At 44.9% G+C, this 23,829-nt stretch overlaps 1 protein-coding gene across 4 annotated transcripts in view; it reads left to right on the forward strand.

The window, feature by feature from the left end:
• Window positions 1-20,889: 20,889 nt before the first annotated feature.
• Window positions 20,890-23,829, forward strand: part of ZNHIT6 (zinc finger HIT-type containing 6) — a 107,899-nt gene continuing 104,959 nt past the window's right edge. For all 4 annotated transcript variants that reach the window (XM_047785412.1, XM_047785411.1, XM_047785410.1 and 1 more), the window contains exons 1-4: window positions 20,890-21,545; window positions 22,676-22,741; window positions 22,828-22,934; window positions 23,020-23,105. In XM_047785412.1, the coding sequence (XP_047641368.1) occupies window positions 20,890-21,545; window positions 22,676-22,741; window positions 22,828-22,934; window positions 23,020-23,105 (915 nt within the window). The remainder of the gene's footprint in view (window positions 21,546-22,675; window positions 22,742-22,827; window positions 22,935-23,019; window positions 23,106-23,829) is intronic.

Raw genomic sequence — 23,829 nt, forward strand, 5'->3', positions numbered from 1 at the left:
AAGGCTGCAGAGAGACTCTGAGGTCTCTCCATGCGACAATCCGAGAAAGGAGCATACGGACGGACACCCCTCGAGAGCTGACATGAAAACTCCTCAGCAGAACACTGGCAACCGAGTCCCGCGTTACACACTCTCTGTATACACTACACATACACACAGGATGTAACACATGATAAATTAACTTAGTCTGCAGGACAGAAAAAATCAATATACAAAAACCAATGGCATTTCTATGCATAAGCAATGAAAAACCCAAAAATGAAATCAAATCATCCTTTTCAAAGTTACATCAAAAAAGGATAAAATACCTAGGAATACTTCAGCAAAAACATGCAAAAACGTTTACACTGAAAACCACAAAGCCTTGTTAAGTGAAACGAAAGACAATCTACATAAATGAGTGACACTCTATTTTCAGGACCTGTAAAAAACGCTGTTGAAATGCCAGTTCTCTCTTAATTCACCTATAAACTCCACACAATCCTTGTCAAAATTCCAGCAAGCTCTTTTGTAGAAATTGATAAACTGATCCTAAAATTTATACGGATATGCAAAGGACCTAGAATAGCATCTCATTTTTTGCAAAGTAGAGGGACTTAACTACCTGATTTTAAAACTTAGCTGTGGGAGTCAAGAGAGGGTGCTATTGGTGCAAAGACAGAACTAGAGATCAATGCAACAGAATAGGAAGTCTGGAAATCAACTTTAACATCTGTAGTCACATGATTTTTAATAAAATGTCAAGGCAATTCAAGATGAAAGAATAAAAATTTTAATAAATGATACTTGAGCAATAAGATATCCATATGCCAAAAAGAACTCAAACCATTACTTTGTGCTACATCTAAAAACAACTCAAAATGGATCACAGACCTAAATGTAAGCTAAAACTATAAAACTTCTAGAAAATATAGGCAAAAAATCTTCGGACATTGGTCTAGACAAACATTTACTAGTGTGACACAAAAAGCACAATTTGTTTTAAAAACTGATGTGCTGAACCTCACTGAGACGTAAAATTGCTGCTCTTTAAAAGACATTAGGAACATTAAATACAAGGTTGGGGGAAATATCTGCAAACCACGCAAGGACTCGGTATCAATCATCTACTGCTGTGCAGCGATTACTCCACAAGTCCGTGGTTTAAAACAAGTATCTATTATCTCACACAACTGGGAGTCTGAGGAGCGTGAGTGCAGCAGCTGGTCAAAGTGGCAGTCATGCCAAGACTTGAGTAGGACTAGAGAATATGCTTCTAGCTCATGCATGCAGCTGTTACCAGGCCTCTGCTCCTTGCTGTCTGCTCCCAACGTATTAGCTTGTCAGGGCTGCTATAACAAAATAGCACCAAGTGGCTGAAATAACAAACTTATTTTCCAACAGCTCTGGAGGCTGCAAGTCTAAGAACAGGATGTCAGCAGGTTTTGCTCCTTCTGAGGCCTCTCTCCTGGGCTTGTAGATGACCTGCCTCTTGCTATGGCTTCACACAGTCTTTTCTCTGTGTGTACACATCCCGATGTCTCTCTCATGTCCAAATTTCCTCTTAGAATTACACCAGTAAAGCTGGAATAGGGCCCACCTGCATGGCCTCATTTCAATTTAATCACCTCTTTCAAGGCCCAGTCTCCAAATACAGCCACATGTTGAGGTACTAGGGGTTGGGGCTTCAACACATGAACTTGGGGGGGACACAATTCGGCCCATAACAGTCAGACTTCAGCTCCCTGCCCCATGGGCCTCCCTGTAGGGCTACTCACAACTGCAGCTTACTTCCCCAGAGTGAGTGATCTAGGAGAGTAAGAAAGCACCTGCCTGAGAGAGAAGCCACAACTTTTTCCAAACCTAACCTCAAAAGTAAGGTAATATTACTTCTGCTGTACAGTGTCAGTAACAGACTAATCCTGGGACAATCTGAGAAGGCTGTGAGCATTGGTATGAACACCAGAGGATGGGCACCACTGGGAAATACCTGGTAACCATACAACAAAGACTTCACCGATAATATATGAACAACTACTACAATCTGATAATAAAAGGACAAATAAAAATAGGCAAAAGATCATCTTTTCATTTTGTTGATGATTTCCTTTGTTGTGCAAAGCTTTTCATTTTAATCAGGCCTCATTTGTTTATTTTCGTTCTTATTTCCTTTACTTTAGGAGGTGGATCCAAAAATTTATTGCTCCTACTTACGTCAAAGAATATTCTGCCTAAGTTTTCCTCTAGGAGTTTTATAGTATCTGGTCTTACATTTAGGCCTTTAATCCATCCTGAGTTTATTTTTGTATATGGTGTTAGAGAACATTCTAATTTCATTCTTCTCCATGTAGCTGTCCAGTTTTCCTAGCACCACTTATTAAAAAGACTCTTTTCTCCATTGCATAGTCTTGTCTCCTTCATTGCAGATTAACTGACCATAAGTGTGTGGGTTTATTTCTAGGCTTTCTCTCCTGTTCCATTGATCTATTTGTCTGTTTTTGTGCCAGCACCATACTGTTTTTATTACTACAGCTTTGTAGTATAGTCTGAAGTCAGGGCACATGATTCCTCAAGCTCTGTTCTTCTTTCTCAAGCTATGTCCAATATATGATTAATATCCAATATACATAAACGGCTCATTAAACTCAACATTGGAAAACAAAAACCTAATCAAATAATGGGCAGAAGACCTAAACAGACATTTCTCCAAAGAAGACATATAGATGGCCAACAGATACATGAAAAAAATGCTTACCTTACCATCACTTATTATTACAGAACTGCATATCAAAACTACAATGAGGTTCCACCTCACACCAGTCAGAATGGCCATCACCAGAAAGTCTACAAATAACCAGTGCTGGAGAGGATGCGGAGAAAAGGGAACCCTCTTACACTGGTGGTGGGAATGTGCGTTGGTGCAGCCACCATGGATGTCCCTAAAAAGCTAAGAAGGGAGTTGTCATATGATCCAGCAGTTCTGCTCCTGGGCATATGTCCAGACAAAACTATAATTCAAAAGGATCCACGCACCCCTGTGTTCACAGCAGCACTATTCAGAACAGTCAAGACACGGAAACAACCTAAATGTCCATGGACAGATGAACACATCAAGACGGCATGGTACATAAATAAAATGGAATACTACTCAGCCATAATAAAGAACAAAATAATGCCATCTGCAGCAACATGGAAGCAACCAGAATTACTAAGTGAAGTCAGAAAGAGAAAGACAAATACATATGATATCACTTACATGTGGAATCTAAAATATGACATAAATAAACCTATCTATAAAACAGAAACAGGAGTTCCCGTCAAGGCGCAGTGGTTAACGAATCCGACTAGGAACCATGAGGTTGCGGGTTGGATCCCTGGCCTTGCTCAGTGGGTTAAGGATCCAGCGTTGCCATGAGCTGTGGTGTAGGTCACAGACGAGGCTCGGATCCCGCGTTGCTGTGGCCCTGGTGTAGGCCGGTGGCTACAGCTCCCATCCAACCCCTAGCCTGGGAACCTCCATATGCCGTGGAAGTGGCCCTAGAAAAGGCAAAAAGACAAAAAAAGACAAAAAAAAAACAGAAACAGACTCAGGGACATAGAGAACAGAGTTGTGGTGGCCAAGGGTGAGGGGTTGGGGAAAATACGGAGTGGGAGGCTGGCATTAGCAGATGTAAACGACTACATTTAGAATGGGTAAACAGCAAGTGCCTACTCTATATAGCACAGCATATATGCACTGTCATATGATGAACCATAATGGCCAACAGGCACATGAAAAGATGCTCAATATTGGTAATTATTAGAGAAATGCAAATCAAAATTACAATGGCATATCACATCTGACCAGTCAAATGGCCATCACCACCAAGTCTATAAACAATAAATGCTGGAAAGGGTGTGGAGAAAAAGGAACTCTCCCACACTGTTGGTGGGAATGTAAATTGGTGCGGCCACTCTGGTATGCAGGTTCTTAAAAACTAAAAAGAGTTACTAGACGCTGCAGCAATCCCACTCTGGGGCATACAACCAGAGAAAACAGTAATTCACAAAGATACATGCACTCAATGTTATCAGCACTGTTTACAATAAGCAAAACATGGAAGGAACCTAAGTGTCCACTAACAGATGAGTGGATAAAGAAGATGTGGTATTCACATACAATGGACCACTACTCGACCATTAAAAGGAATGAAATAATGCCACTTGCAGCAACACAGACGGACCTAGAGACTAGCACACTAAGTGAAGTGAGTCAGACAGAGAAAAATACATATCACTTAAATGCAGACTCTAACAATGATACTAATGAACTTACACACAAGGTAGAAACAGACTCGCACCAACAGGAAACAAACTTATGGTTACCAAAGGGACAGCGGGGATGGGGGAAGATAAATTACAGGAGTTTGGGATTAACACATAAAAACTAAAGTGTATAAAATACACAAACAACAAGGACCTACTGCATAGCCCAGGCAACTACATTCACTATCTTGTAGTAATCTATAATAAAAAAATCTGTAAAAGAACATATATACATGTTTTTATATTTATAATTGAACCACTTTGCTGCACACCCGAGATTAACATAACATTGTAAATTAACCATACTTCAATAAAGTAAAACTAAAAAAAATTAACAAGAATAAGAAACTTAAAAAAAAAAAAGGGGGGGGGGCAGTGGAACTGAATAGACATTTTTCCAAAGAGGAACTGTCGATGGCTAACAGGCACGTGAAAAGATGCTCACCATTGCTAAGCATCAGGGAAATGCAAATCGAAACCACAATGAGCTATCATCTCACACCTGTGAGAATGGCCATCCCCAAAGAAAAGACAAATAACAAATACCGGCAAAGACAGTGAGGCAAGGGAGCCCTTGCGCACTCTTGATAGCCATGTAAACTGGGGCAGTCCCTGTGGAAAGCAGTATGGAGGTGTGTCCCCCAAAACTAAAAACAGAACTACCCTATGACCCAGCAATACATACTCCTGCATATGTATCTGAAAAAAAATAAAAATATTAATTTGAAAAGATACATGTATCTCAAATGTCAGAGCAGCATTTTTTACAATAGCCAAGATACGGAAGCAACCCAAATGTCCATCAACAGATGAATGGATAAAGATGGTATGGTGTGCAAATATTTTTAATTAAAAAATGAAATAAGAACCTCGAAAAAATAGGCAAAAGATTTGAATAAACATTTTCCTAATAAACGCTTCACATACAAATGCTCAACTAGTTATTAAGAAAATGCAAATTAAATTCACGGTAAGATACTACTCTATACCCACAATCAAAAAGACCAACAATACCTAATTTGGGCAAGGATTTAGAGAAACTGGAACCCTAATACACTGCCAGTGGGAATGTAAAATGGCAGAGTTACTCAGGGAAAGAGTTTGACAATTTCTTTAAAAATTAAACACAAACTTTCCATAGGGGCCCAGAAATTCCACTCCCAGGTACCTATTTACTCAAGAGAAACGAAAATCTATTTAACAAAGACATATATGAATGTGAAAGCAGAATTACTCATAATACCAAACCCAGAAGCAATCCAAACGTCCATCAACTAGTAAATGAATGAACAAAATGTGACATATCCATACGATGGCGTGTCATTCAGCAATAGAGACCAACACCTGATACATGCTGTGACACGGATGAGCCTTAAAAACTTCATGCTAAATGAAAAAAGCCAGACTCAAAAGACCGACGTTGTATGGTTTCACATGAAACTTCCATGAAAGGCAAATTTATAAAGACAGAAAAGAGATGGATGGTGGCCTGGGGCTGGGAACAGGGACTGACCGCAAATTCAAACGAGGCAACTAGAAGGGACGATGGAAACGTGCTAAGACTGGGTTGTGGGGATGGCCGCACAACTCTAAGCGCATTTAAAGCGACGGACGGTACGTTTATAACAGGTGCTTCTACGGGAATCACGCCGCAGGGAGGCTGTTCCTCGTCGGCGCACAGTAGAGCAGGATGTATCCACAAGGACGGGTGCTGGTTTATGTGAGGAACCGTGCCAAGCGCGTGAGGACCGCAGAGACGTACAAATGGCAAAGTGGTTGAAGGGAGGGCTGGGGCACACGAGTGTGGGCCAGGAACTGGGGGCGTGACGATCTCAGCCTCCACCTCCACAGTCGGAGAGTGCGACACTTGAGCCGTCATCAGCAGGCCTTTCAGATTTACTGTTACAATGAGGGAAATAGTGCTCGTACACACAGAACGCTATCCCGTTTACAAAGCGCACACCTGTCTTCCCATTTATTTCTCGAAAGAGCTCTGTGGAACAGGCGCAACGAGGTCCATTTTACAAGGCGAAGAAACTGAGACTCATAACGGCCGTCACAGAGCATGGCCGAGACCAAAGCGGTCTCCCCGACAGCTCGGAGAGCACGCCGCCACCAGGAGGGGCCGCCTCTCTGGCTTTGCTGATCCAACCACCTGCTTCCCAAGACATCCGGAATCAGACAAGAGTGAATCTCCACCAACCCATGCACTGAACATACATAAACCTGGGAGTTGTGGAGCGGCTCTATTTTTTCACAAAATACACAAAGAGAGACAACTGGGCTTCAAAGAAAGAAGAATGAAGCCGACTGAGTGACAAAAGGCTCTGAGGCTGCAGGGGCAAACCCACACGCACACCGTCATGGCCATGCAAAGGTGCCGCCTAGATCCCCCGCCAAAGGCCTTGAGGCCCAGCACAAGCAGTGCAGTCACCGGCCTCCCGCTGCCAGCTGCAGCCAGAGCAGGCTGTTGCCCAGGGTCACGCCATCCCTGGGGCAGACTGCAGCAGGTGACAGGGGTCAGACAGAAAGGATGGGGCATTCTGCCTGCTGTGGGACACCTGAAAGGAGCGAGCCCTCACCTCAGGCAAGAATTTGTCAGACCTGCATCACAACTTCCATTCTCTCTTTGGCCAATCCTGCTTCCTCCTTCCTTTCACAGACCCGGAACCTTAACCACTCCCATCAGCAGGCGGTACTCAGGAACCCCACTGAGACAGCTGAGACCTGGGACCCTTTGCTGCAGTGCTCGCACCTAGACAAACATCTCCAGCAACAAGATACACACAACTACATGGCTGCTGCCCAGCTGCGGCAGATCAGCAGCAAGACACAAAAAGACCAAAACCCCAACTGCCACTTCGGAGGAGCCAGGAAAAAAGGAAGGGTACATTCAGGCATGCCACACCACCAAGGGGGTGGGCAGATCTGAGCCGCCCTCCAGCCCGACCCCCACCCTCACTGCACGTCAGGAACCGGCTCTCCGCACGCGGGGAGTAGGCCCAGGAACCTGCTACCTGTTTTCTCTCCCTCGTCCCTGTAAAGCCCTGTCTGGATGTCCTGTCTGGCCTCCTACCGGTTGCTACTGATTAAGGAGGCCAAGAACCCTGGTCAGTAAAGCACTCTGTGGCGACCACGAAGGGACACGGGAAGGAAGGAACTCTTCCTGGGAGAAGCTCTGGGCACATCCAGGATCACCAAATGCAGCTCCCACGCGAGACAACGGGCCGCCTTCCCGGCCCCGAGGACCCCAGGGCCCTCTCCGAGGCCGTGCCCCCCTCTCTCCACCCTGGAATCTCTACGTCTCCTCTGTCCTGCCCTCCCAGAGTGGACGCCAGGCAGGTACCGCTCGTGAGACCCGTTCCCCCTGCCCAGCAGTGACTCGCCTCGACGGGAGACAAGCAGATTGGGACGGCCTGCCTCGCAGCATGCAGACCGGTCTGGCGGGCTCTCCCTGGCGGAAGACGTCTGAGTAATGAGATCCAAACCTCACATCGTGCAGCGGCTGCAAGCCCAAGAGGCTCCATAACCGCACCTTTATTTTTCTGCTGCCAGGAGAAGTCCTGTTGGAAACGAGTGGAAGTGGCAGGCTTATTACACTGTGTGTGTGGGGCTCAGAGTCCCATCTGGGTTGAGTTCCCACAGACCATGTAAAACTGGCTGGTTTCCGGGCCTGATCCCCCTGGTGGGCAGTGGACAGGGTACTGCCTCCTTCACCGGCCCTTTCTGGAAATGTGCGGGCTGGAGCCTGCAGGGGGGGTGAAATGCAGGTCTCTCACTTTCTGTCCCTTCTCTCTTTCAGTCTTTGCTGTGTCTCCTCCCTTTGCCTCTCCTGTGATCCTCATACCGATACTCCTGTCCCCTTTATTCCAAAGACTCCTTAACTCTATCTCTAAGTTTCTGTCATTGGTACAAGTTAAGCCTCAGTGGATTTAAAAGAATCTTTGTTTTATGTAGTTTTGTCTGTCCAAATACTTCTGCAGGTTCTGCTGAAATTGTGGGCATGATGGAGAATTAAGCCTAGAAATGCAAACACCAGCCCACCTTGCCCAAGACTCCAGCCTTGGGTTCCTTAGGAGGACTTTAAAGAATGGGGGGGGCGGGTAGCAGAGAGCTTGCATCTCTCCCTGCCTTAAAAGGTAACTATTCTACCTGGCTCTAGGGAACCATCTGATCCACCTGTAGCCCCCAGACTTAGGGGGGAAAAAGAGGCCATTTTAAACTCAGGCCGGAAAACCATGAGAGCTCTGGTTCTGTCCATACTTCCGTAAAAATTAACATGTAGGGGATCTGAGACAAGACGGTGGAGTAGAAGGACTTGAGCTCACCTCCTCTCACAAAAACACCAAAATTACAACCAACTGCTGAACAACCATCAACAAAATGGACTGGAAACTACCAAAAAAAAAGCTACCTACACCCGAAGACAAAGAAGCCACATCAAGACGGCAGGAGGGTGCTTCATGATACAAGAAATCCCATACCCACCAAGTGGGAAACCTACAGATTAGAAAGGAACTCTATCACAGAGGCTCTCCCACAGGAGTGAGGACTCTGGTTCCCACACCTGGGGGTCTGGCATTGGGAGCAGAAGCCCACGGAGAACGCGGCACTGAAGGATGGCAGAGCTTGTGCGCAGGCACCACGAGACTGGGGGAAACAGAGACCCCACTCCTGGAGGGCGCACACAGGGCTTCAGGCACACTGGGGCCCAGGGCAAAGAAAGGACTCCATAAGAATCTGAGTCAGACCTACCTGCTGGTCTTGGAGGGTCTCCTGGGAAGGTAGGGGGCAGCTGTGGCTCACTGTGAGGGCAGGACACTGGAGGCAGAGTTTCCAGGAATAATCATTGGTGTGAGCTCCTCTGGATGCTGCCATTTTGGAAAAATCTGGCTCCACCCATCAGGGCTGAGAAGCCCTAAGCCAAAGAATAAACAAGGTTGGAACACAGCCCCACCAATTACCTAACAGGCTGCCTAAAGACCTCACTGGCACAGAGCAGCCTCTAATCACACCTAGAGACAAACCCCCACACACTGGAGAAATAAGAATCAGCTCCGCCTACTAGTGGATAGGCAGAGGTCCCTCCCATCAAAAAGTCTGCCCTGTATCAACTTCACCCACAAAGGGGGCAGACACCAGAAGCAAGAGAGGCTACAACCCTACAGCCTGAAAAAAGGAGACCGCAAAAAAGCTACACAAAATGAAAAGGCAGAGAAATATGAGCCAGGTGAAGGAACAAGACAAAACCCCAGAAAATCAGCAAAGTGAACTAGAGATAAGCACCCTCCATGAAAAAGATTTTAGACTAACGATAGTAAAGTTGATCAAAGATCTCTGAAATATATGGGGCAAAGATGGGTAAACTATAAGAAACACTGATAAAAATAGAAGATTTATAGATTAAACAAGCAGAGATACAAAACACAGTAATCAAAATAAAAAATTCACTAGAAGGAACCAAGAGCAGAATACAGGAGGCAGAAGAATGAACAGTGGAGTGGAAACAGACTGCCGGAAATCACTGACATAGAATAGAAGAAAACAGAACAAAAAGAAATGAGGACAGTCTAAGAGAAATCTGGAACAACTTTAAACACACTAATATTTGCATCACTGAGGTGCCAGAAGAGAGAAAGGGCTGGAGAAAAAGTTTGAAGAGATAATAGCTAAAAACTTCCCTAATATGGGCACGGAATTACTCCAAGTCAGGAAGCACAATGAATAACATATACAATAATTCCAAGGAAGAACACCCTGAGACACATATTAATCAAACTAACCAGAATTGAAGACAAAATACTGAAGGCAGCTAGGGAAAAGCAACAAATAACATACAAAGGAATCCCAATAAGGTTATCAGCTGATTTTTCAGCAGAAACTCTGCAGGCCATAAGGGAGCAGCACGATATTCCTAAGGTGATGAAAGGGGAAAAAAACCTCCAACCAAGAATACTCTACCCAACAAAGCTCCCATTCACATCTGAAAGAGAAATCAAAAACTAAGAGAATTCAGCACCACTAAGCCAGCTTACAACAGATACTAAAGGAAATTCTCTAGGTGGAAAAGGCCACAATTAGAAACAAGGAAGTTACAAAGGAGAAGTCTCACTAGCGAAGGCAAACACATAGTAAAGGTAGGAAATCATTCACACACAAATATGATACCAAAACCAGCAATCATGAGAAGAGGATGGTATGAATGCAAGACACTGGAGATGTATTTGCAATTAAGAGATCAGCCACTTAGGGAGTTCCCGTCGTGGTGCAGTGGTTAACGAATCTGACTAGGAACCATGAGGTTGCAGGTTCGGTCCCTGCCCTTGCTCAGTGGGTCAACGATCTGGCGTTGCTGTGAGCTGTGGTGTAGGTTGCAGACGCGGCTCAGATCCTGCGTTGCTGTGGCTCTGGCGTAGGCTGGTGGCTATGGCTGGGAACCTCCTGGGAACCTCCATATGCCGCAGGAGCGGCCCAAGAAATAGCAAAAAAAGACAAAAAAAATAAAAATAAAAATAAAAATAATTAAAAAAAAAAAGAGATCAGCCACTTAATGGAGTTCTGCTTGTGACTCAGTGGATTAAAAACGTGATACAGTGTCCATGGGAATGTGGGCTTGATCCCTTGCCTTGCTCAGTGGATTAATGATCCTGCACTATCACAAGCCGTAGTGTAGGTTTCAGATGCAGCTTGGATCTGGTGTTGCCATGGCTGTGGCATAAGCCTGCAGCTGCATCTCCAATTTGACCTCTAGCCTGGGAACTTCTATACACCACAAGTTTGGCCATAAAAGAGAGACAAAGAGAAAGACAGAGAGAGAGACAAGTAACTTAAAATAATCTTGTATACACCTAGATTCCTATTTCAAAACTTCATGGTAACCGCAAACCAAAAATCTACAACAGATACACACACAAATAAGAAAAAGCAAGCCAAACACAACATTAAGAGAACCACAAGAGAATGTGAGAAGGGAGAAAAAGAACAACAAAAAACAAATCCAAAACAGTTAATAAAAAAGCAGTAAGAACATTCACAACAACAATTACCTAAAATGTAAATGGATTAAATGCTCCAATCAAAAGACACAGACTGGCTGAATGGATACAAAAATAAGACCCATATATATGCTCTCTACAAGAGACCCACTTCATTTCTAGGGACAAATACAAACTGAAAGTGAGAGGATGGAAGAAGATATTCCATGCAAATGGAAATTACATGAAAGCTAGAGTAGCAACACTCATATCCGAAAAAACAGACCTTAAAATAATGTTTCAAGAATCAAAGAAGCATATTACATAATGATCAAAGGATCAATCTAAGAAGAAGATATAAAAATTGTAAATATATATGCACCCAACACAGGAGCACTTTAATATATAAGACAACTGCTAATAACCATAAGAGAAAAACAACAGTAACACAATAATGGCACAATAATGGCAGGGGACTTTAAGACCTCACTTAAAGCAATGGACCTATCATACAGAAAATCAATAAGGCAACAGAGGCCTTAAATAATGCATTAGAACATATGGACTTAATAGATATTTATAGAATACTGCATCCAAAAGCATCAGAATACACATTCTTCTCAAGTGCATATGGAATATTCTAGAGCACAGAACACATTCTGGACCATAAATCAAGCCTTGGTAAATCTAAGAAAATGGAAATCATATCAAGCATCTTTTCCCACCACACTAGAAATCAACAAGAAAAAAACGGCAAAAAAACAAACGCATGGAAACTAAACAATGTACTAAACTCTAATGGATCACTGATAAAATCAAAGAGGAGATAAAAAAAATACCTAGAGACAAATGTTAACAAAGACACAATGATCTAAAATCTGAGATGCAGCAAAAGCAATCCTAAGAGGGAAGTTAAGAGCAATACAAGCCAACCTCAGGAAACAAGAAAAAGCTCAAATAAATAACCTAACCTTATACCTAAAGCAACCAGAGAAAGAATAAACCCCAAAGTTAGTAGAAAGAGATAATAGAGATCAGGGCAGAGACAAATGAAACAGAAATGAAAAAATAATAGAAAAGAACAATGAAACTAAAAGCTGGTCCTTTAGAAAAATAAAAGAAAATTGATAAACATGCTCAACAAGAAAAAAGGGAGAGGACTCAAATCAATAAAGTTAGAAATGAAAAAGGAGGAGTTCCTGTCGTGGCTCAGTGGTTAATGAATTCGACTAGGAACCGGGAGGTTGCGAGTTCAATCCTGGGTCTCGCTCAGTGGGTTAAGGATCCAGCATTGCCGTGAGCTGTGGTGTAGGTTGCAGATGCAGCTTGGATCCCGCGTTGCTGTGGCTCTGGCGTAGGCCGGTGGCTACAGCTCCGGTTCGACCCCTAGCCTGGGAACCTCCATATGCCGTGGGAGTGGCCCTAGAAAAGGCAAAAAGACCAAAAGAAAAAAAAAAAAAGACATGGAAAAGGAGTTACAATGGACATTACAGAAATAAAAAGGATCATAAGAGAAAATGACAAGTAACTATATGTCCGTAACATGGACGACCTAGAAGAAATGGGCAAGTTCTCCCAAGAGCAAACTAGCAGAAATAGATAGAAGAGATGAACAGACTGATCACAAGCAGAGAAACTGAAGCTGCAACTTGAAAGATTCCACCAAACGAAAGTCCAGGACCAGACGGCTTCACAGGCGAATTCTATCAAACATTTAGAGAAGAGCTAACACCTATTCCTCTGAAACTCTCTTCCCGAAACTTTCCAGAGGAAGGAACTCTGCCAAACTCATTCTACCAGGGTAACATCACCAGGATACCAAAACCAAAGATTACACAAAAAAAGAAAACTACAAGGCGGTATCTCCGATGAACACAGATGCAGAAATCCTCAACAAAAGGCGAGCAAACCAAATCCAGCGATACCTTAAAAGGATCGTACACCATGATCAAATGGGGTTTTTCCCAGGGATGCAAGGATTTTTCAATATCTGCAAATCAATCAGGGTGATACACCACATCAACAAACTGAATAAAAACCATATGACCTCAATAGATGCAGAAAAAGCTTTTGACAAAACCCAACTCCCATTTCTGATAGAAACCCTGGAGAAAGTGGGCATAGCGGGAACCTACCTCAACATAATAAAGGCCACATATGATAAAACCACAGCTAAAATCATTCTCAATGGTGAAAAGCTGAAAGAATTCCCGTGAAGATCAGGAACAAGACAAGGATGTCTGCTCTTGCCACTACTACTCACCATAGTTTTGGAAGTCCTAGCCAGGGCAATCAGAGAAGACATAAAAGGAATCCAAACTGGAAAGGAAGAAGTAAAACCAGCAACCATCTGTTTGCAAACGACATGATACTATACCTAGAAGATCCTAAAGATGCTACCATAAAAATGTTAGACTTCATCAATGAATTTCGTAGTTTCAGGATACAAAATTAACACACAGAAATCGACTGCATTTCTACATACTAGCAATGAAAGATCAGAAAGAGAAATTAGGGAAGCAATCCCATTAACCATCACATCAAAAAGAATAAGATACCTGGGAATAAACCTACCTAAAGTGACAAAAGACCTGTACTCTGAAAACTCTAAGACGCTGATGAAAGAAATCAAAGATGACACAAACAGATGGAAAGACATACCATTCTTCTGGATTGGAAGGATCAATATTTGAAAATGACTACACTACCCATGGCAATCTACAGATTCAATGCAATAACCTATCAAATTACCAATGGCATTTTTCACAGAACTAGAACAATTTTTTTTTTTTTTTGCCATTTCTTGGGCTGCTTCCACGGCATATGGAGGTTCCCAGGCTAGGGGTCTAATCGGAGCTGTAGCTGCCAGCCTACACCAGAGCCACAGCAACGCAGGATCCAAGCCGAGTCTGCAATCTACACCACAGCTCACGGCAATGCCGGATCGTTAACCCACTGAGTGAGGGCAGGGACCGAACCCGCAACCTCGTGGTTCCTATTCGGATTCGTTAACCACTGTGCCACGACGGTAACTCCAGAACAAAATATTTTTAAGTTTGGGCAGTTGCCATCGTGGCTCAGCAGGAACAAATCCAACTAGTACCCACGAGGATGTGGGTTCAATCCCTGGCCTCGCTCATTGGGTTAAGCATCTGGCATTGCTATGAGCTGTGGTGTAGGTTGCAGACACGGCTCAGACCTGACACTGCTGTGGCTGTGGTATAGGCCGCCAGCTGCAGCTCCGATTCAAACCCTCCCATATGGAGCTAAAGTAATCCAGCTCCCTGACTTCAGACCATACTACAAAGCAACAGTCGTCGAAACCGTATGGTACAGGCACAAAAGCAGAAATATAGATCAATGAAACAGGATAGCCCAGAATTAAACCCACGAACCTATGGTCAACTAATCTATGACAAAGGAGGCAAGAATATACAATGGAGAAATGACAGTTCCTTAATAAGTGGTACTGGGAAAACTGGACAGCTACATGTAAAAGAATCAAATTAGAATACTTCCTAACACCATTTTTGTGTATAAAAATAAACTCAAAATGGATTAAAGACCTAAATTTAAGACCAGATACTGTAAAACTCTTAGAGGAAAACATAGGCCAAACACCCTCTGACTTAAACCACAGCAATATCTTCTCAGATCCACCTCCTAGCATAATAACAATAAAAACAAACAAATGGGACCTAATTAAACTTAAATGCTTCTGCACAGCAAAAGAAACCCTAAACAAAATGAAAAGACAACCCAGAGAATTGGAAAAAGTATTTGCAAACAAAGCAACTGACAAGTGATTAATCTCCAAAATATTCAAATACCTCCTGCAGCTCAATACCAAAAAACAAACAACCCATCAAAAAAGGGCAGAAGATCTAAACTGACAATTTTTCAAAGACGACATACAGATGGCAAAAATAAAAACGTGAAAAGATGTTCAACATCATTAATTATTAGAGAAATGCAAATCAAAACTACTATGAGGTACAATCTTACACCAGCCAGAATGGCCATCAACAAAAAGTCTACAAACAATAAATGCTGTAGAGGGATTCGGTGTGGAGAAAAGGGAACCCTCTTACACTGTTGGTGGGAATGTAAACTGGTGCAACCACTATGGAAAACAGTATGGAGGTTCCTCAAAAAGACTAAAAATAAGAACTACCATGTGACCCAGCAATCCTACACCTGGGCATCTATCCAGAGAAAACCATAATTTGAAAAGATGCATGTACCCCAGTGATCACTGCAGCACTATTTACATTAGCCAAGATGGAAGCAAACTAAATGTCCATTGACAGGGGAGTTGATAAAGATGTGGTACATATACACAATGGAATACTACTCAGCCACAACAAAGAATGAAATAATGGCATTTGCAGCAACATAGATGGACCCAGAAATTATCATTCTAAGTGAAGTTGGTCAGACAGTGAGACACAAACATCATATGCTATCACTTGTATGTGCAATCTAAAAAAAAAGGATACCATGAACTTCTTTGCCAAACAGAAACTGACTCACAGACTTGAAAACCTAATGGTTATCAAAGGAGACAGTTTTTAGGGGGGAGAGGGAGGATGGGCTGGGCGTTTGGGATGGAAAAGCTGTAAAACTGGGTTGTGATGATGGTTGTACAACTCTAAGTGTAATAAAATTCATTGAGTTGAAAAAAACGGCCCCGTGCTCGTCAACAACACAGAAGAGGAATGTGAGTAGTGGGAGGGAAAGATCCCATCCCCCTGGTCAACACAATTCAACCTGCCTGTGGGCTCCAGGCAAACAGTGATCTGGGCTATTGAGTAAGACCCTCTGATGCTGCAGAAACTGCGGCAGCGGAAAGAGACAAAAACGGCACTCGGAGATTGGGGATAGCAAGGTTTATTCGGCCCTGGTGCGGGCTCAGAGGAGTCACTTCCAGAGTCTGAGCACCAGGTCTTTTTTCTGGGTAACTTTTATACCATACTCTGGGGTCTTAAGATATTCCTATGCAAGCAGCCCCGGCCCTCCCCCTTCCCCGGGCAGAGAGAGTTCCTGCCCAAGAAGCTGATAAGCAATGCTTGCAGCACGGTCAGCAGGGCTGCTAGCAAGGACATAGGGCACGTAGTTGGTACATGATTACGAGAAGGGCGGCGTGTGGCGAGCCAAGCTGCTGATGGGCACCAGAGCTGCCTTTTCACCTGGGGCGAGGTGGAGGTTTTTCTAGTTAGAACTCTTACTTCCATGTCAGTGGGATCACACAGGAGTATGCTGTTAACGATGCTGTATGGAGAGCTTTATACACTTAATTACAACACAATGGTCTGCTGTCCCCAACAGCATGTCCTTCAAGGACTGTCTGCTCTTACCAACCCCGAGACAGACCTTCGGGTTGACCCAAGGTTTTGTCTTCCTCTTCACACACCATCACATGTGGTGGAATTAAAGCCAGGCGCTGTCCTTTTCCTGCCAAACTACAGCCTGTAAGCACAGTGCTGACGTCCACTTCACAGAGGGCGCTGCGGGACGACCGGACTAAGAGGGGCTCCTCTGTCCCGGCACCGCTGCAGCTCACTCGGGAGCCCAAAGCGCGCCAGGAAGGATCCCAGCAGGGGCAGGGCGGCCGCAGGACTGGCAGCTCCAGGCAGAGGATTTCCCCGTCAAAGCAACCCTGAGAAATCTCAGCAGACAGCTTGGTTATGTGACGGGACAGGACAAGCCTTAACAGGACTCAAGACCGCTCATCTCTTTGGCTAGTGTAGCTCCCGACAATCCTCTAGCTCGGTTCCCTTCTAACAGAAGACGGCGGAGTCTGTGTGATATAACCATTCTGCCTGCTGCTCCCGGATCAACGCGACAGCACGGGTGCAAGTTAACATCAAGGGACGCCGCCGCCAGCCAGGACGTCACCTTCTTGGAGGGAGCGACATCACCCCCACCGTCAGGTCGTCAGTTTAGGAAGCCCTCCCAAAGCTAACCTGGTTCCTTCCCCTTATAGGCCCTTCAGTGGCTAATGTTGCTCTTCTCCTTTTCGGCCCTTGTTGAAGCTTTTAGCTAACTCTTCCAGGCTCCAACAGTTTCAAGCAGGGCTCATGATGGCTCAAAGAATTCAACCCATTCCAGTAAAGGGTGGGCTAGGTCCCTCCAGGTCCTTGCAACAGTCCTCGAGGGACTGCTATTCCTCTGGGGTGGCCTGGGGTCTGTCCAGCAGGAAGAAGTTCCAGAAGAAGAGAACACTGGCCCCTCATCCTTAAGAGTAAGGGGTGTGGGGTCCCTCAGGGGGGAAGGAGACAGGCCGAAACCTGGGACCCTTTGTCGCACTTTCTGCACCTGGACAAATGTCTTCTCCAGTAACAAAACACGGAGAAACTACAAGGGACTAAAAATAACTGAATGCATTATTATTACGCAAAAAAAAATTATGAACAACAGGAAACAAAAAGACCAAAAACACAACTGCCTCCTCTGAGGAGCCTGGAGCCGAAGCAGAGTACTGCTCACACAACCCTGCACCCAGCACCACCAAGGGGGCGGGCAGATCGCCTAAGCCACCGCTCCAGCCCAACCCTCACACCATCTGAGAAATCTGCTCCCCACTCAGGGACAAGCCAGGGCACCTGTTACCTGTCTTCACTCCCTCCTGCTCCAAGTCCCCGAAGCCTTGCCTGGATTTCCTTGCTGGCCTTTGGTAAGCCAGGAACCCTGCTTGTTAACACAACCTGCAACACATCCCCACAAGGTAAGATTCAGGCCCCTAGACTTGCCGGTTCTGCCTTTTGTGTGGACACAGCTGTACTTCCACTTCCCAGCCTTCATCTTAACCAGGCTCAAGTGTGACCAAAAGGCTTTGACCAGAACATTAACTTTCTTTTTTCATCATTGCCACTAATAGTCAAGCAATCTTAAGCAAATCATTTTATTTCTCTGGGTCTTCATTTCCTTACCCGTCCACTCAGTCAGTGGTCAGAAAAGGACCTTCCAGTCTTCACTCTAAAAAGAGCCAGACAGCTGTGATTACACACAGCACCTGCTGAGCCCCCACATGGTCTTAACCGTCCCTAATAGACACTGTCGGGGTATTTCAGTCTTGGCTAAGATGCTTTCCTACAAAGCATTTCCAGCTTTGTAACTGTTAAACTGAACTCAGCTAAGATTTCAACAAAGGGCCAGCTCCCAAAGTCGGGGGGTGGGGGGGCCTGCATCCTGTTACGGGGAGAGAGATGACAGGGGACAGCAGGAAGGTCCAGCCCTACACTGAAGGAGCTGGGCTTATCCCTCTAGTCCACTGAGGTTGAAAAGGGAGGGAAAGGGGTTGGAGGAGCTGGAGAGGAATTCAGTGAGAGCCCCGCAGAGGACTTCTTCCTGCCCTGTCCATGCCACAGCTGTTGTCACAGTCACTACCCTTGCTCTTTGTCCAAAAGCCCAGAGGTCCCTCCTCCAGGACCACTCAGGTCTCCCTTTTCCTTCAAATCCGCCACCTAACATGACCACAACCTCCGATACCACCATCCAACTACAGTCCTACAGTGCCGACTGCTTCTTAGATTAGTGATGAGCTTTGGTGCTCTCAAGAATCTTACTGGTTTAACAATTTTCCCTCCAGTGACTGTGGAAAAAAACACATATTACAAGAACAAATGCAGAAAAATGACAAATATCCAAAACACTCCAAAGTGTTTCTCCTTCTGGCGTCTGATATGCAGTTCCACAACTTTCTCTGGGATCTTAAATAGAAATCCAGGTGGTTCTACTCCCTTGAAAATAAACACTTCCTCCTGTTGCTCCCAATCCCCCAAAGCTAGCAAGGCCACATGGACTCTTTCATTTAGCCCCGATTCCTAGTATAAACATGTAATCTGGCCTGCAAATCCGAGACAGGCCGGGACCTGGGACCCTTTGCAGCAGTGCTTACACCCAGACAAACATCTCCTCTAGCAACAGGATACCAAGAAACTATAAACTAAAAACACTGCTGCCTTCTTGCCCAGTTGGGGCAAATTATGAACAAGATACAAAGAGACCAAAAACCCAAGTGCCACTTCTAAGGAGCCCAGAGCAAGACCCGGCTACTCTCCCGCACCCTGCACACCGAGGGGGTGGCCAGACCACCTAAGCCATTGCCCGGGTTGATGCAGGACCCACCCCTCTTCTCAACCCGCATAAGGAAGCAGGTCGCCCCCACTCAGGCCGAGAGCAAGGGCACCTGTTACTTGTTTTCACTTCCTTCTGCTGCAAGTCCCAATAAAGCTTTGCCTGAATTTCTTTTCTGGCCTCTTGTCAATTTCTATTGATTAAGGGCTCCTGGTACAGAACCAATCCAGGTAGGTTCTCTGACTCCACAGGCAGCTGACACCTCTAAGCACCTGGGGGCGGGGGGAGGCGGGAGGAGGACTGTCCATTTTACTCCATTGGAAACTTCTTCCTCTTATGCACAAAATAATTTGACTAAACTTTCCTAAATTAATTCAAAACTCCTTCTCGCACTACTTAATTAGTGGAGCCCCACTAAGGTTTCAGAACTACTTCTCTTCCTCACTGGGCTCGCTCTAAAATTCCCATTCCCTGATCCACGTGCGAATGAGTGCTCACACCTGAATGCCCTCCAAACTGTAACAGGATTTGAGGGAGTCGCACAGAGCAGCCCACAGCCAAAATGCATTTCTTTGAAGTCTCCTTCCACAGAAAAAAACATATCAATCTCACAGACATGAGCTGATGATTAGGTGAAAGTGCCTATGCAGTAAAACAGTTTTAAAGTAACTGAAATGGATGTCAGGAAATTCTCAGTTTTTTGTATTTTTGTATGTTTTTTTTTTAAATATATCTTTTATTCCTGGGGACTGAATTTTTGACCTAGTCTTTGGGTAGAGAGATTATTATCTATAAAGTATATTCATTTATTCTCTAAGAGAAACCTGTAGGATGCTGCAAACGTGGACCGGGCTGACGCCGGGTGTTACTGACCAAGAATTGAAGGAATAAAAGTTAATGCCCTCTTTCCTGAAACCTATCAGGATTCCCAGTAATAACAGCCACCATATACTGTTTGTTTCATCACCGCCAGCTTATTTCCATGCACCATTACACCTAATCGTTTAAATAAACTAAGATTTGTAAATACCACCGTCTGCGGAGCAGAGCTGGAGAAACTGAAGCGTAGAGAGGCGTGATATTGGGTGTTCCTCCCATACGCGTCCAGACTGAACCGTCTGCGCAGGCCGGGGCGGCTCCTCCCATCCCCGGGTAGCGAACGCCCGGCGTCGGGCTCGGCGCGTAGCTCCTCGGCGCTCCCGGAAGCGCGTGGCCACGTGCGGAGAGCGCGGGCTCCCAGACCGCAGGTTTGGAGAAACCCCGCCCCGAAGGCGGGCTCGCAGTGGGCGTGGCCCCAAGCCGATTTCCGGGAGGAGCTGTGCCGGCCGGCGGCCGAGCCGTAAAGGGCTCCACGAGTCGTGAAGCGGCGAAGCGCGGAAGCGTTGCTTTACGACTATTCGGGCAGAGGCTCGGGGCCGGCGTCTGCTGCTCGCTTTTTCTGTGGTCCACACGTGGGCCGCGGTTGGTGTTCTGGCCGGTAGTTCGTACCTGTTGGCTTGGACGAGCCACATCGAAGGACGGAGTATTGGCGGAAGTCAAAGATCTGAAGCTGATGGATTTCGCTTCTGAAAATGAAGAGACGTCGGGAGGAGGTCAGAGCGGAGCTGAGGGGGCGCGGCTAGGTCTGGAGTCCGATGGAGAGAGAGCCCGGGGCACCGGAGGGACTGAGGAGGCTGGAGGTGGGGAGGCGGGGAGTGGACTGGACGGAACGGGGAAGATAGGGGAAGGCGAAGGAGGTGGACGAAGGGCGGGGATGCGGGTGGACCTACCGGTCGTGAAGCAGGAAGTAGTGGACTGGTCAGAAACGGAACAAGGTGTGTTGAATGACCCGTGGGCGAAGCAGGAGGTGGAGGACGGGCCCAAGGTGAAAGAGGAAAAACCAGGCACCCTGGAGGTGAAGCAGGAGACGGATAGCAATCTGATGGTAAAAGAAGAGGAGGAGGAAGAGCCAGAGGTTAAGGAAGAGAAGGTGAAGGAAGAAGTGACGGACTGTCTAGAAGTGAAGGAAGAGAAGAAAGACAGACTGGAGATTAAACGGGAGGAGGTGTTTCTAGGTCAGAACATAAAAACGGAGGAAAGAGTGGATGGAATGTGTGTAAAAGAAGAGAAGAATTTCCCGAAAGAAGAGGTGATGGCTGATGCACAGGTGAAAGAAGAGCCTCAGATGCATCCCCCAGTGGGCTCCAAGCGGAAACTGGCCATGTCCAGGTAGGGCAGGGAGAAGTCCATTGGGGGAGTAAAGCCGTGGGCTCCTGGGTTGTCTAGACTGAAAGAGACTACCAGCAGGGTGCGGAATAATGGGAAAAAAGCACCACTTGGGGTCCCTGGAGCCTGAGTAGTGGAGGAGGGGCGTTTGGGAAGGGGAGGTGTGTCAGATGACAACAAATACAGTGAAAATATGTGCGTTGGTACTAGAGTCCAGTGGCCAAGTTGGGAAGTGAAAATTCTTGGAATCAGACAACCCTGGGATCAGATTTTTCTTGACTTCATATGCTCTGGGCTCAGTATTCCTTTGAGAGTATAGAGGTGAGAAAAAGTCTCACAAAACCAACAAGACAAGAACAAAATGGAGTAAGTTAAAATTAGGCAAAATACATTGGAATTCACCCGATTGTTTTGTTTCTTTATGGATCTATGAATATTTATTACTTTTGACTTAGTTTCCTTAGTGTGATCATGTGGTGGCATGGGAAGTAAAAGAGTAGTCAGACTCTTGGGGCTTTTACTGTCTCAAACATAGTGGATCCAGTGGAGCTGTAGTTGATTGTCGGTATCCCAAGATCCTGAAAGAGTAGCTGAAGACATTGGCGGGTAACAGGATTTCTAAATTATCTTGGTGCGCATTCTAGGTCGGGTGGGCAGTTGAGGAAGAAAGATGCAGCTGCTCCTCTCTAAATTTGTCTGGGTCTTAAATCCTTTTCTAGTGCATGTGCTGTTAAGATATATAAGCATAGCTTCTGGCCTGGGGATGCGCACACACAGTCATTAACAGTGTCAGGAATTACAAGTTAAAATATCATTGATCTCATCCTCTGATTACAGTAGAAGAAGAAGTCCAAGGGAGATGACTTTTTAAAATTTAATGTTTTCTTGAATTACGTTTTATTAACAACATTGTAAACGTAGTTGTTATTTAGAGACTGTTTCCTAGAAGAGAAATTTCTAAGGATGTTAGACAACTATCAAGTATTTTATGGGAATTACTTGTATCTGCTTTATTCAGTATGACTACATGTCTATAAATTGATTATGACGAGTAGCTAACTCAGCCTTAAAAGTTTATAAATAAGTAGAATTAATATTGCATAATTTATTAAGTTTCATATGGTCTTTTGCAGATGTGAAACTTGTGGTACAGAAGAAGCAAAGTACAGATGTCCGCGTTGTATGCGACATTCCTGCAGGTATGTGTGTAACATGCCATTTTCTTACCTCTATCTGTACTCTTCTTACCTTAGATTGTAAAAGTACCCCCTCTTGCTCCCTTCAGTTTGCCCTGTGTGAAGAAACACAAAGCAGACCTGACATGTAATGGAGTTCGAGATAAAACTGCATATGTTTCAATACAACAGTTTACTGAAATGAATCTCCTGAGTGGTAAGCCATCTTATGCATAGCACATTGATACTTCCTGGCAGTTGGTGTATATCATTTGCTTATTTTTCCATTTTGAAATGTTTAGATTACCGATTTTTAGAAGATGTGGCAAGAACAGCAGACCATGTTTCTAGAGATGCTTTCTTGAAGAGACCCATAAGCAATAAACATGTAAGTATTTTTTATAATCCCTTCCAGAGTTTCTTCTAATCAATTAGATTATTTTTTTTTTTCACTCAACAACTAATAAGTGGCTATCATGATCGAGGGCTATTCTGCTTTCTAGGGAAACAGCAGTGACCAAAACAAAGTCCTTCCCCTCCTGGAGGTTGTACTGTAGGTGGAGACAGGAGATGAGTAGAGGAACAAGTGTAATTTCCAGTAGAGTTAAATGCACGTGGAAGATAAAGAAGGTACAGGAGGCTAAAGAAAGTGAAAATGGGGGTGTTATAAGGGTGCTATTTTTGATACAGTGGTTGGGAAAGGCTTCTCTGAGAGATGACGTGTAAGCAGTCATGTGAACATTTGGAGGAAGACTTTCCGAGTAGAAACAAAAGACTGAGTCAGGGATGAAGTTGGTGTGTTTGCCGAATTAAAAGAGGGGCACGTGTCTGTAGTTGAGTGAGGAGAAGCATGTTGAACAGCAGGCTAAAGAAACTGGTGAGGACTCCTGAGGTATTCGACGTGAAAATAGAGTCCACGGGAGGATACGGAGCATATTTGTTTTTTGGACGATCATTCCTGCTGGGCCCTGGAAAGTGGACTTGAGCAGGCAAGAGTGGACAGTTGGCAGCTGGGAGGCCATTCACAGGAGCGTGGCTGTGGTTCTAATCAGAGATGATGCGGCTTAGATGACAGGGATAAAATTATTGGGAAGTGATTAGATTTGCGTTGT

This window comes from Phacochoerus africanus, chromosome 6, assembly GCF_016906955.1.
Source record: "Phacochoerus africanus isolate WHEZ1 chromosome 6, ROS_Pafr_v1, whole genome shotgun sequence".
In the NCBI taxonomy this organism is placed as follows: domain Eukaryota; kingdom Metazoa; phylum Chordata; class Mammalia; order Artiodactyla; family Suidae; genus Phacochoerus; species Phacochoerus africanus.